The sequence below is a fragment of the Hyposmocoma kahamanoa genome, unplaced genomic scaffold, assembly GCF_003589595.1.
Source record: "Hyposmocoma kahamanoa isolate Upper Pololo Valley unplaced genomic scaffold, ASM358959v1 93, whole genome shotgun sequence".
Taxonomy (NCBI): Eukaryota; Metazoa; Arthropoda; class Insecta; order Lepidoptera; family Cosmopterigidae; genus Hyposmocoma; species Hyposmocoma kahamanoa.
The window spans coordinates 25,594,644-25,608,554 of record NW_020654810.1 but is presented as its reverse complement, the minus strand read 5'-3'; the positions used below and the strand labels follow the sequence as shown (position 1 = coordinate 25,608,554).

The 13,911-nt window shown below is 41.6% G+C and overlaps 1 protein-coding gene across 2 annotated transcripts in view; it reads right to left on the bottom strand.

Moving 5' to 3' along the window:
* Positions 1-8,822, bottom strand: part of LOC113237376 (mucin-17) — a 39,969-nt gene extending 31,147 nt beyond the window's left edge. For both annotated transcript variants that reach the window (XM_026473805.1, XM_026473806.1), the window contains exon 1: positions 8,697-8,822. In XM_026473805.1, coding sequence (XP_026329590.1) covers positions 8,697-8,758 — 62 coding nt within the window. In that variant the 5' untranslated portion in view covers positions 8,759-8,822. The remainder of the gene's footprint in view (positions 1-8,696) is intronic.
* Between the last annotated feature and the right edge of the window lie 5,089 nt (positions 8,823-13,911).

Sequence of the window (13,911 nt, the reverse complement as noted above, 5' to 3'; positions counted from 1 at the left end):
AAAATGTCTCTCGAGAAGCGGCGCCGGCGCTGACGGCCTATCACGACTTCCGTCCGTACTCTGCTACGGTCTTATACTATAAGGCAACTCACTAGATTTAGAAGGAGTGCTCAAGGTTCAGAAGAAGCGTATTCGAGCGATCTGTGGTGCGCGGTTCGATGATAGCTGCAAACCGTTGTTCAGAAAACTAAACATACTGCTTTTGCCATGCATGTATGTAAGGGACGTCTGCGTATTCGTGAACACTCATCCTCAATATTTTAAAACACGTGGTGAAGCAAACCAGAGCTAAAATCATGAATCTTGTACACCACCCTCGTTGCCATAAATTAATTTATGAGAATAACTGGTTCAATATGTGCATAAAGATTTTCAATAGTTTACCAAACGAATTTAAATTACTACACGGACCTACGTTAAAATCACAATTGACAAAATGGCTTATGACACATTGCTTCTATAGTAATAAAGAATATCTAGAATTTACAAATACTAATTTATATTGATTTGAAGTGCAATTAATTTTAGAGGTCATCATATTTAATTCAATTAATATTTGCACACTTGCTTGCAGGTTGAGTACATTGTACCTATTTTTATTTTAGAACTGTATAATTACTGTATTCTAGCAAATAAACGTTTTCTATTCTATTCTATTCTACTACAAGATTGTCCCTATCTACCGACCCTATGAATTGGGGTTTCCAGGGAGCCATCACAGGCGTTACTGGTGGACCCGGACTCTGGATATGAACTAGCCGGGGCTTGTGGTAGCTGCAGAGACGGTCATGTTCATCCTCCTTGGTAATGTATGGCCGAGGCGTCGATCTCGCGCGCAGCTAGATCAACTTAGTAGCGGTTTAAAGGCCTAATGCGAAAGGACGAGAGGGGCATGTGAGTTGCCCTTTAAGTGGAAAGCTATGTCCGGACTCTGCGACTGACTTCTCCAGTACTTCCGGTCCAGCTGCTTAGGAATAATAGAAACTGTATACTATAGATATGCGTTGGGAAGTGTGGAAGTATTTACATTCAATTGCTTAGCGGTGGGAATCGTTAGTTGTGCAATGCACAACGCGAAGTGAGTGTAGTAACAACTCTGGTACCTATCTGGAAAATAGGGAGGGTGCTACGTGCACTACTACTATACGTGCACTGAGGCACTAGCCATTTGAGAACCGGATGAAGCCTGTGACTACGGTCTGCGACGACGTGGTCAGCCACGGGCCGATCTGGGGTCAGGACCTGTGCTTGCACATGCACAGGCTATAGTGCCCTTCCCACATAACCAAGAGGTTGACGGGAAGGATCGTTATCAGATCAGTCCCACTACGAGAGTCATGAAAATCAGCCATCACGATCAATCGCAGACTTGGTATTGTAATTGTAATAACATTTTAGCCCCATATCTTTCTACATTCGCTTTGATTATAGTGACCCTCCCTATCGATCCTTAGGGTGTACGAGAAGGGCACTATAACCTGTGAACTTACAAGGTTCCTGTGAACCTTGTAAGTTCAGGTTCTGACCCCAGATCAGCCAGTGTACAGGGTTGTCACAGACCTCTGTCACTTGACTTCACCCGATTCTCGAGAGGCTATTTTTTCTTTGTCACTAACATAGTTTTTAAGTTAATTTTGGTAAGATACTAACACTAATGGACCATATTATGTTGTTGTCTGAATAAATAATTATATTATTATTATTATTATTATTATAGTGCCTCAGGTGAGCCGTATGTATACGTACAGTACCCGAGGTAGACAGACGCCACGGCCACATGCAACCGGGGCAGACAAACATGTCCGTCTCTGCAGCTCACCACAAACCCCAGCGAGTCCATACCCAAGTCCGGGTCCACCATAGACGCCCGTGAAGGTGTACCACCACTGGCGGATGGCTTGGCCCGAACACTCGCTGAACCCTGGTGTTGCCGTCGAGCCGTAGTCTCACGAACCTGTCTCTCGGGTCGGTAGATAGGGAATAATAGTACAATCGAACTTCTAATTAGGTATTGACTTATGTTGTCGCTCATTTGTCTCTTAATTCCTCCAGTTGTTGTCGCGCATCGCACGACTCTCATAACATCCCGGCACAATCGCGAACAGCTCGCTTGCCTCTCATGTGACACTTTGGTGAAACAATTTATTCCGTAAAGATGTTTTCATTCACATATTATTGGGACAAATTGTAGTGCACCGCACGCAACCGCACAGCGCCAACGTTCAATGTATAACTAAAAATATTTAACACGAAATATAAGCACCTATTGAAATACTGGAGCGCACGTAACGGCAATGCTCAGTACACACAGAAATTACGAAAAATAAGACAGGTAGAGCGTGCTCAAAACTCTTTAACCTTGTTACAAGTAATTCAGAGAATGAATAAAACTCAGGGTTTCGTTAGAGCCATCCAACTTTAGCCGGTAACGTTAACGGCAGCTAATTCCCCGTTGACTACGCCGACACCGCGCAGCGCGGAAGAAGGAAAACATCGAGCGCTCACCACTCGAATGACAAATGGCCGTGTGCCCACGCGCAGTGCAGCGAATGACAATTACACAGTAAACACTAGAAAAGGCCTTCGAGTGAGGACACTTCACAATTACCAAAAAGCTTGAGTTTTCCTTAATATTGCGCAACGTGACAGCTGCCGATACTAAATTGGACACGTCTTTATGACGTTTTGGTTATTAATACATTATTTCTTTGATATATACTACAAAGAGTAAGGCCCGGAGAAATTCACTGGTGACTTGCGCACAGCAAAAACCACGCAAAAACTAAGTCCTAGAGACAAGAAAACTCGAGGGTATATTACTTTTATTTAGTGTAGGCGCACTAAGAATGGACTTTTCGAAATTCTATTCTTAAGAGGATGAAACAGGGTAAAAATGTTTGTATGAAAAATAATCGTATACCTTGAAATTACAAAGATGAAACTTTGCATAAATATTCTGTGATAAAAATGACGAAACCGACATTATTAAAAACTACCCCTAAATAGAGGCGAAATGAGGTATTAAAGTTTGAGTAGGAATTTTTTGACGCGTGGTGCGATTTACTTCAAAACTTTTGTAAATTAATTGTAAAACTAAAAACTTTTTCTATAGAATATCGTATACCTTACATTTGCAAACTTCAATATTTTTTTGTATTTTATTAGTATGATATGTAAAAACAGTACGCGGACGAAATGATGGGCAACAGCTAGTCGTTTATAAATGCAACTGGGTTAACAACAAATAATAATGGCAGACAAAAAAAATGTGTACAATGCTGATTATTATGAAGCAACCTTGGCGATTGCATTTGCGAAGAATAAAATTTAATTGAAAACTAAGTTGGCGCGAAATTACCGGTCGCTATGGACTAACTAACGTATAACTCAGGAAAGGGTCGCCAATGTTCCCTTGTAGTTATTGACTTGCATGAGACGTTAATCGCGAGAAATACCCTCGCAGCTTCCTGCGACGTGCTTCACTTGTACATGCGGCCACGTCCGCTGGGGACATCTAAACTTGCTAATGCGCCCGCGACTCTCGCGCTATTTGTCTTTGTTTATGTAGCCCATGGTTTTTCTCAACCAATGACTCACCAGGTAAACTGCTCAAGAATACGGTGATTCATCGGTTAAGCATACTTTTAAACAGACGGATATGCTCTGCAAACTACGAATCATACGGCCCGCATATTATGTTGATGAACTGCGATTGCCAGAATAGACATAGTAATGACGCACATATTAATTAATTCGTGGAAACTCGTTATTGGCTTTTGAATTCTCATTTTTATGTTTAACTATAATAGTAATTGGGCCGTGAGTTTTTCTAAAATGTATAAAAAGACGTAAACAATAAGTAAAATTTATATTCACCATCACGGCAAACTTAACTTAGGCCATTTATAAATCTTAACAGAAAAACTTCGATTCCTTCGCGCGGTAATTGAACGCGACACGAACGACGCGACGACGCGCTTATTCGCTGCGCGGCATCTCAAAGGTTTAGACTATATTTAGTGTTTGTATTAGATAAAATGGGTAACAAAGTATTAGCTTCGCTTTCATCCGCTCGACCTCAAATTCGGTCAATCATGCCAAACGGTAACATCAATTACGGTCAAAGGTCGCTGGCGAGGGCGATGCGCCGGCGTCTCAGCACGGCCTGTACATATGTTTCGCGCGTGTCGCGGAAGAAGCATGGGCGCGAGTGTAGCATGAAAGTGCGCACTTTCACCTAAATTTGCCAACAGTCAATCATCAAATGTTTGTAAGCTGCTGATCGAACTTACAAACGACATCTACACACATTACACAAAGTTGTAGGCAATGTAGTTTTTGAGTTTGTTCTGGTTAGCTTGCATTAAATCAAACTGTTCTTCGATGTAACCGACTTAGCAGTACCGGCACTGCAGCATCAGCCATCCGAACGCTTGAGTTCCGTTAAATCTGCACTCGTAAATAACGGTCACTACTCGCAACCGATCGAAAGCGGCTCCTTACGAAGGCGAAGGATTCATTTCCCGTCTGGCGTGCTCCCTTGCTGCCAGTAGATTACAATATTGTATGCGCGAGTAACATCACAGACTACGTAATAATACTGCATAACTAATAGTGCAAAACTAGTGGAACTAATTAGGTACATACCCATTTATACTGTCAAATATGATTAGTTCCTTAATTTCGTGTTTTCTGATTGTAAATGAGTGTTCAGCAAAATTATTATCGGATTTACGTTAAAATGAGCCAACTTAAGATCGCCGTCTTTCTCCGTAGCAGATGCTGCGCTCTTACTCGCTCCCAATCGCGTTTCCTATCAACCAGACGTCGGACCCCACCGGCCGGCGGGCGCACAGCCTGCGCGCGTCTCGCGCAAAAATCTTTCTGACGTTAAGACTTGGCCCTATTTGTACGCAACGATTGGCACTAAGTAGCGCACCTGCACGGTTCAGAGGCCACGTCATTTGCAACAGAGCTAAGATTAAACTGCTATCAACTAAACAATGATATCTACAAAGATCAGTAGTCGGAAATCAATTGTTTACCTTTAGGTAAATTTGTTCTCCGCCGAACCTGAGACCTACAAAATTTAAATATACAAAGTAATAGTTTGCGATCTCAAAGTGATAGCAGGCGTACGTTGGTAAAAACGCCCATTGTCCGGTGATCGGTCAGAGTGTGAGTAAAAGTATGTCACGATAGAGTCGCCGACGACGACAATGCCGGCGGCGGCGCGGCGGTTCCGGACGCAGTCTGACTCACTAGCGTTAACGGATAGCTGCTTCTCACGCCCTCTGCGGGGTGACCCAAAACCCTTTTTTCCTATTTCTATGGCCCAAACGCGACAACTCATCCTGCAGAAATATTGTTTATAAAGCGTACATTATATATTCCATACACCGAATAAAACAAAAATAATAATAATGCACACACTCATAGCCCCACTCTAAGGAAAACCCTGTATCGCGGGTGCCATGGACACACACATATGTAGACAACCACAAATTACACTCAAACTCACGAGAGAAATAAATGTAGGCCATACAAATATTTCTCACGACCCGGGACCTCTGCGTGGCAGTCCAGCATGATAACCGTTCGGCCACGGAGGCAGTTAAATGTTGTCAATAATGACAAGACCACACTTCATATATGCCTAATAAAGTGTTAGGCCTAATATTTACATACAATATTTATTTGGCTGAATGCTATTACTTCTAAGTAAAGTTATATTATTTATTAAGGCGATAAAAGCAGTATTTTCCGTAATAAGTTGTTTCCACAAATGATTGAGTTGTAGAAATACGCCTCATATAAACCGCATCACAAACGTTAGGCGTGCGGGCTCTCCAAGAAGCCATCTCTATAATCAGGGTTTAGTTATTTAGGCCTTTCAATGTAATGTATATATTTTTGTGCTCTATGAACACTTTATACATCTGTTTTATACACCTTGACCGCATCGATTACAACCAAAATATGCTTAAAAATGATTGTAATTGCCTTTACAGGACACTTAACTCTGCAATTTTATATACATATATATATATATACCGAGGTGAGTCGTTTCGCATCAATTTCTATGTATTTTACACGGCCACTGTGGTTACTCTAGCATTCCGTATGCCACTGAGGAAAAGATAGAGTGTGTCCGTGCTCCATTGGAACATCACTCCATCTCCAGCACGCTTGACCTGCCACAACGACACACTTCACTGTCCGCCACTACCATTAATATACAAGGTCAAGGTAATCAATCACAAACACAGAGGAAAGTAAAAAGAAAATAATTAGCAATTAAAAGTGGAGCATGGGAAGCCCGACGTGAAAATGACGCAACCGGGTTACGGCTAGACGAGACTTTCACTTCACACTACACGTGTTCGGAGCCGCGATAAGGGTTCAAGAACGATACCACTGAACTTTCTTTTATCTAACGAACCGTTTCATGTAAAAATAATACTGGCTCTATAAAAATAATTACATTATTGGCAGTCTTTACGCACGAACGCTCCGTCGTCGTCGTCGTCGTTACATTAGACAACTAATGCTTTTTAGTCCCTCTGAATATTTATTTATTCTCGTGATTATCCACCCCATATATTTGACTATTAGCTTCTTTATTTATTACATTGCGCAGCGAAAGTGTCATACACTGCTTTTGCCAACAATAAATAAGTCTTCGGAGTCTGTAACATAATTTTATTGTCGTTAACAGTTCCTTTTCATTTCATTCAACACAATGTTTCTGTTACCCGAGAATATAGAGTTAGCTCTAACTAGAGCAAAAGGTACAGCTCGATAGGTTTAATGTAAGACGTAAATGAACAATGAGGTGATATGGACGCCGATGTCCAGCAAGGGCGTCGAGTTGCCCGTTATCGAGGCTCGGATGGCGATGGCGCGTGGCCCAGCGACAATTGCCATTCCGGCGGCGGTGCGCGGTGGCTCTGCTCAGCTTGCAACACCGTGCGGTGCCTCGGCGCGGCTGCCAAGCGTCCACATAACTCACACGTATAACGACTCCAAACCGTCGATTCACCGGGCGCACCGACAATTAAGTTGCGCAAGTATCCGCGTTCGTTCAGCGTGCCTAACTACACTCGGAAAGTTAGTATTCACCCCGCACGCGCACCACCACACGCGCTGCTGCAAATCCGATAATTTTCATTGCATATAAATGTATCTCACACATGTTTCATTGCAATTGATTAGTTCAAAGGCGAGATTTCTTTCATTTATCAGTTATAGCCTTAGTTGCGCAAATGAATATTCGCAGAATACCTGAATTTCGCTTCATTGACGAGTTCAGGCGTGTACAGAGTGAGTCACTTTCAAAGAACTCGCGCCAAGCAATAGTCTATATTATGTATGTGCTCAGAATAATCGAAAACTTTTCTTGTGAAATTGTTATAATCGGGAACAGTACCTTAAAAATGACCGCCCCCGGTGGTCGTGACTATCTCTGCAATCTAATACTAATTAACCACGACCATGAGATTATTTCAGCTATGTAGAGCTCAATATTTTGTAGGTTTATACGTCAAGAGACATGATTTATTGTTATGTGCAATCGTAGAATATCTATAATGGTTGCCGAATTTAGATTTTAAATGGTAAGAGAGCTGGCGAAATTACAGGCAATTCAAATCTTTGCGATTTAAAGCTCTGAGTGGCACTGCAATATTATGGACGGGCATGTCGCTTACCACCAGGTGCACGATTTGCCCGTCCCGTCATAAAAATAGTAATAATAATAATAAAATATTAGTATCAAGTGCTGCATTTGTAATTCCACTAAATAATAAGTCCCTAAGGAAGTGGTAATATTGGCATATTGTTATCACGCACATTGTTTGGTTCTCGGTAGACGAACACCAAAACAATGATAGTTTACTATTCGGTTGAGCGTTAGGCATTGTTCGCCGCTGCCGCCGCCGCCGCCAGCCGACAACGGCAACCAAGGAGATGCACCCTGACTCACGATCATGGAGTGTGACCTCGGTGACTGATTTTTATACACCATACGAAAATGTATTGCGTGAACAATTATGATTCGAGGTGCGAGCCGACAGCCTTCGCCCGACGTGAGTATGTCACGCAGCGCGATCGTTGACAGACCGACGACGGTATCCGAATGGGCTTTACCAGGGCACCATAGAGGCATTAAAATCTCTAATGTAGGCATGACGAAACAACTAGAGGTATTTAAACGTGTCGGTAAAAAGTGTTCGGTACTTCACTTCCATTATTGTAGCTTGAACTTGAACTTCGTGAATCGTATTTCATTCGGCCGAATATAAAGTAATTCAAGACTAAACATATTTCTACAAACATGCTTAACTCGACAGCAGTATTATATAGAGTGTAAGTAATTTACACAATAATAAAATGAAAATGTCCCGTTCACACTTTGTCTTTTATTAATTTTTATCCACATCGATGAACGTATTCAGTAATTGACTTAAGCAAAACCGCGAAACGAGACAGAAATTCTTCAAGTGGCCATTCGCCACATCCAAATGAAATGTAGTTCATTAAACTTAATTTGAATTCAAAACTCAACTAATCGAATCCAAGTTATGGATTGTTACATTTTCCGGAGGGAAAACACCGGCCCGGTAAAATGAATACGTTCATCCTTCAGGACTTCCCGTCCAGTGCGCTTCGCGAACTTAACCATATGGAGTACTTACCGATTCATTGATGAAATGTCGCGGTTCGCAGCACTGGAGGATGCGAGTGTGAGTATGTTCATAGCACAGTCACGTAGCGAACGATCAGCGCGCGGCCGCCATGCCGTCCGTCCGCGGCGAGGGTTGGGACGCGAGTGGGTGGGTGGAGCGCCGGCAGCCGGCCGCACGCCGCCGCCACCACCGCGCCGCCACCGCCGCGCCGCCACCGCCTCACCACGCCAGCCCAGCCACGCTCCTTCGCCGGCGATGCCGCCACCGTCTCACGGAAGCAACCTTCGTTGTACATGACCTGCATAGATCATCTTTTCCTTTTTAGGAACTAAAATTCCCCTGTAATTCATATAATGCAAACTTTTATACTCGCAGCCTTTGGGTCAACTGCACCGTAAAATCTCTTAACGCTCTACGAATTTTGTATAATAACATATTCAGGATTTGTTGAAGCTGCCACGATTTTGCAGTGCATAGGGGATATAAAGATATAAAGATATTTGAATTTAAATATAAACTATCGAGGTTGAAACACCTCGAGGTTGAAAAACGAACCTTCATCGTCTTAAGAGGTATCCGATCAACTGAGAAGTTCAATAAGGTGTAAAAGCGATGACGATGGCCTAACCATATTATTTGTAACCTTTAGTTGCAGACCTCGGTTCAAAGAAAAGGGCTTCCTGACGTTGACGAGATTATTATGCATCCATTACAAATATTTGATTATTTCTATGCGTAATTACAATAATTTATTTACTATAATATCCACGGTACGCTCAATTAATTTCTGGAATAAAGACCGCATTGCCCCATAACAAAAGAAATACCTAGTTAAAAGATCGTACATTCTATAATTTGAATGAATTTTTCAATGGAACGTCAAATTTTTCTCAGTATTGCAAAATTTTCAATTTTTTTTAACATTATGGACATTTCAATTGTACCTAATGTGATTGACATAATTATGATTCAATTATTGTAATTTTACAACATCGTATCCCTGACCCAGGAAAGAACTGCGAATCGAATTCCATGTAACATGTTTCCTGTTTTCTGATTTCCAACCTTCACACATATCAATAACACTTCGTCAAGCAGGCAAAGTCGTATCGCCTAATAGGACTCCTGTCGGTGCTTGGGAAGACACTAGAGAAGATGTTCCTCTAAAGAATCAGACGGCACACCTTGCCAAAGATGAACCAAAGGCAATATGGCTTTGTGCCCCGATGCATCACGGAATACGCCCTCTTTGAGGCGATGGAACACATCAAAGCAGTTTTTAAAGATAAACGCTTAAGCATAATCGTGTCATTGGACATAGAGGGTGCGTTTGGTAGCACATCGTGGCCGGTAATAAAGTGCGAACTCAAGAACAGAGAATGTCCGATAAACCTCATAAGATAGGCAGATAGCTACCTTGAAGATTGGAGAGTCACGGTGAGATACGCAGAGAAAGAATGGACTAAGAGTACGACGAAAGATTGTGTGCAGGGCTCTATAGAGGGCTCGTCTTTCTGGAACCTGCTATAAATCCGCTATTAGATGATCTGGAAACAATGCGTGTACATAGTCAAGCGCTCGCCGATGACATAGTCCTGATTTTTGACGGAGAGAAAATGGGGGAAATCGAGGCAAAAGCAAACGACATACTAGAAAGAGTGGCAAAATGGGATCACAGAAATAAACTCAAATTTGCAGCACAAAATCAAATACGATGATAATCACAAGAAAAATTAATACACAAGAGCCCAAAATAATCGTGAACGCCACTGATATAATAATAGTACACGAAATGAAGATATTGGATCTTACCATCGATTGCAAACTAACGTTCCAAAGTCACGTTGCAAACGTATGCAACTTTTTGCATATGTTTGCGAATTTGAGTAAACAGCTGAGTAGAGCTGCTAATATTTCATTGGGGTTTAAACCCGGCGATAATCAGGACGTTGCGGCCAGAAATAGACGGAAAGGTGGGTGTGGTGTTATCCTCTTGGAAAGGAGGAAACGCAAACCAAAAAACTTAAATTTCAGTTTTCCAAGCCGAAGTGCTCGCCATTCGTGAAGCCACGAAATTAGTGCTAAAATCGCCTGTAACAGACATCGGCATCCTGAGCGACTCAAGATCATCCCTTGAGCTTTTAAAATATAGTGAATGCACCCATCCAATAGCCTTTAAAATCAGGGAGAACTTGCGCCAAATAAGCCGCCACGAGAAAGACATTATTAGATTAGATAAGAGCCCATATAGGAACAGAGGGCAATGAAAGAGCTGACGCCCTAACAAAAGATGCAGCCCTATGTTTAAAGAACGCCTCCAATTATGCACAGTGCCAATATAACACATCAAAAAGTCATCAGGAAGAAAACGGTGGAGGTTTGGAATAACCGTTATAAAGATGGAAATACGGCACACGAAAATGGAAATACGAAATTATTTTTCCCTTATATACGCACGCATACACAACGATAAAAAAATGGACTTGACTCCAATTTGAGTGTAGGTACTGACAGGCCATGGAGCGTTTTCGGAATACCTACACAAATTTTAAAAAAATCCACTCCTAGCTGCATCTGTGATTCAGCATTCTCCATCTGCTCAAATGAAACGCTGGGCTTTTAGCGCCTCAGGCTTCCAGAAAAATAAAATTCAATATATGGTTTCACCAGTATATTTCAAATTTTTACAAAAACAATGCTCAGGGGTAGGTACGTCGGTTAGTTCGCTCAGCGATGACACGCAATGAGACAGCTTAATTTACGAAGCACTAGCGAATGACGTTACCGCCACACGCTCACTGAGCCCGTGACTAGCGTAAACGCACTGGTCTGAGGCGACTAGGCTGCCGTGACCACGGTGACGCGGAGAAGGTAGACCCGCGACTAGGGTAAGCTCAGAGCGAAGGTACCTTAAAAAAAAGAAAAAGTAGGTATATAAGATATATAAATCTTAAGATATATATATAAAGATATATAAAACATCACACAAAAGCTAAATCATAGGAAGTTTTTTTTTAATTACGTAGATGTCAATAGATCTAAGGAAATATGAGATAAGGTAACGTAAAATAGAAATAATATAGAAAATGTCATTAAAATATTAACTGTTAAAATTATAACATGTAAATATTCTGTCACTATTATTACGACTGTGTGCAACTTCTCTCCAAAAGGTACTGATTATATATACGACAGACCCCTATAAAGTCTCTGATTATGTCAGAGGGCCACTGGCAATGTCTCCATTATAAAAATATAAAAAGCACTTCGTCACAGACAGATATATAATAACCTAAAATGACCTGCGCGGTTCTCCGCGCCTTAGGGGGAACCGCAGCTGCGGCGAGAGGGCTCATTGTCTACACGTTGTCGCCTAACCAGCTGGTTCGACAGTCTTCACGGGGCGTGGCGCTACTGTTTTCCCGACGTTACCACCATCGCCATAGATATCAACTTTGTCAAAATATTTATAAGTGTTATTTGATTTAATTGTTATTTAATTTATTTGATAAGTTATTTGATATGATACATTGGGTTTCAAACATCCCAATTGCATCATTCGAGGAGGGAACACCTACACCTTTCTCAACATTTTTGGTTTAATATTTGAAACAAACGGAACACCGTCGCTATCTGGAGTCGCGGCTAGTAGGAAGAGAGGAAATTATTCCATTGTTGTGACGGATGTCAACTCGCTACACGCAATTTTCACGGCTGTTAAGGGGTTCGTTTTAGTCAATGCTACCTTTTGATTCCACCTCCTCGCCTTTGGACAGGCTTGCTGTTGTAATGAATTTGCTCCCTGTGCATCTCGCGGAAGGAACTCAATCAGTTAACGAAACAGTGAAGACAGCTGAACGGTGGCAGGTGCGCTGTGGAAAACGCAATTGCAAGAGAAATGTAGACTACAAATTTGCCGTGGCTTCACAAACGCAATATTGTTGTCGAGGCGGTACGCCGTGGTGGCGTGATCAAAATCAACCTCAGCACCTGTGTTTCTGCCCCAAATATTGTAGGTATAATGGATAGTAATCAGTATTGCTGTACAATACTAGTGAGTAGTGATGCGTTCGTAGATGTTTTACATCAAGTTGCCGATCAATGTACATTTAACACAATGCATCAACCTCAAATTAAATGCAACGTTGGGACTGTTGATTGAGACAGTGCCGCGAACGCTGACTCTAGCAGGCCTTTGTATGTGCGTCATGCAAATGCAGCGCACGCATTTTTTTTATACGTAATTTTATTGTAATAATTTTTCCTATCTTTAATAGAATAAATAAGAAAATAACAAATTTATTTGTAAGTCAATGACAAATAAACAATTTTTTAACGTTCATTTTTAGAATGTCAACAAAGCGAATGCGCTGTCTGAACGTCTCTGTCCTTCATCTCCACTCTGACATGCAATACGCCTAACCAGAACGTAAACGCATGCTCCTTCCTGTGAAATATAGGCGTATATTATGCAGATAAATGGCGATCATGTCAAAAAAATATTATGCAAGACACGAACAAAACAATGTAGAGCACATTTTTTTTCCATTACAGAGTAATATTTTGCAAAAATTATAAAGTAATACAGGTCGTTAGCTAAGGTTAACTAATATAAATAAGGCTTTCGTGGATATCACCAATTACAGGTGTCCTACCACGGCATGGGTTCTGTTTGTAGTCCGGTATTTCGGAACCGTTACACACTCCCTTCATGTCAAGTCGTGACAACCGTACAATAATCGATTGTCATTTGACAAACTAGCAGTATATATAATAATAATAAAATATAATAAATAATAATAATAAATAATATATGTATAATATATTTCGTGGGAGATAGATTCAAAACATTTTAATTCTCAAACAATGGTTTGCAATTTTTCTGTTGACCGATGCCAAAGAGACATTAACCATTTAATCATTCACGAGCTCATTGTCATATATCACAACGATGAGAAAAGGAATGGAGGAGCGAAGAGTCTTCAGGACATCATCACGTTGTTAAAGAAGACCGACCCGACAATGTGCCTGCTTTCGCGACCAAGGAGCTGCATAAGCTGCCCCGTGACACGTTCGACCACGTCGACGTCACCAGGCTGCTGAAGGACATCACGTCCCTAGAAGCGAGCCTTACTGAAGTACACTGTAAATTGGAGGCCTCAGATACACCATCAATGAGTTTTGTGCCCAATTTGTGTGTGTGTGCGTGTGCGTGTGCGTGTGC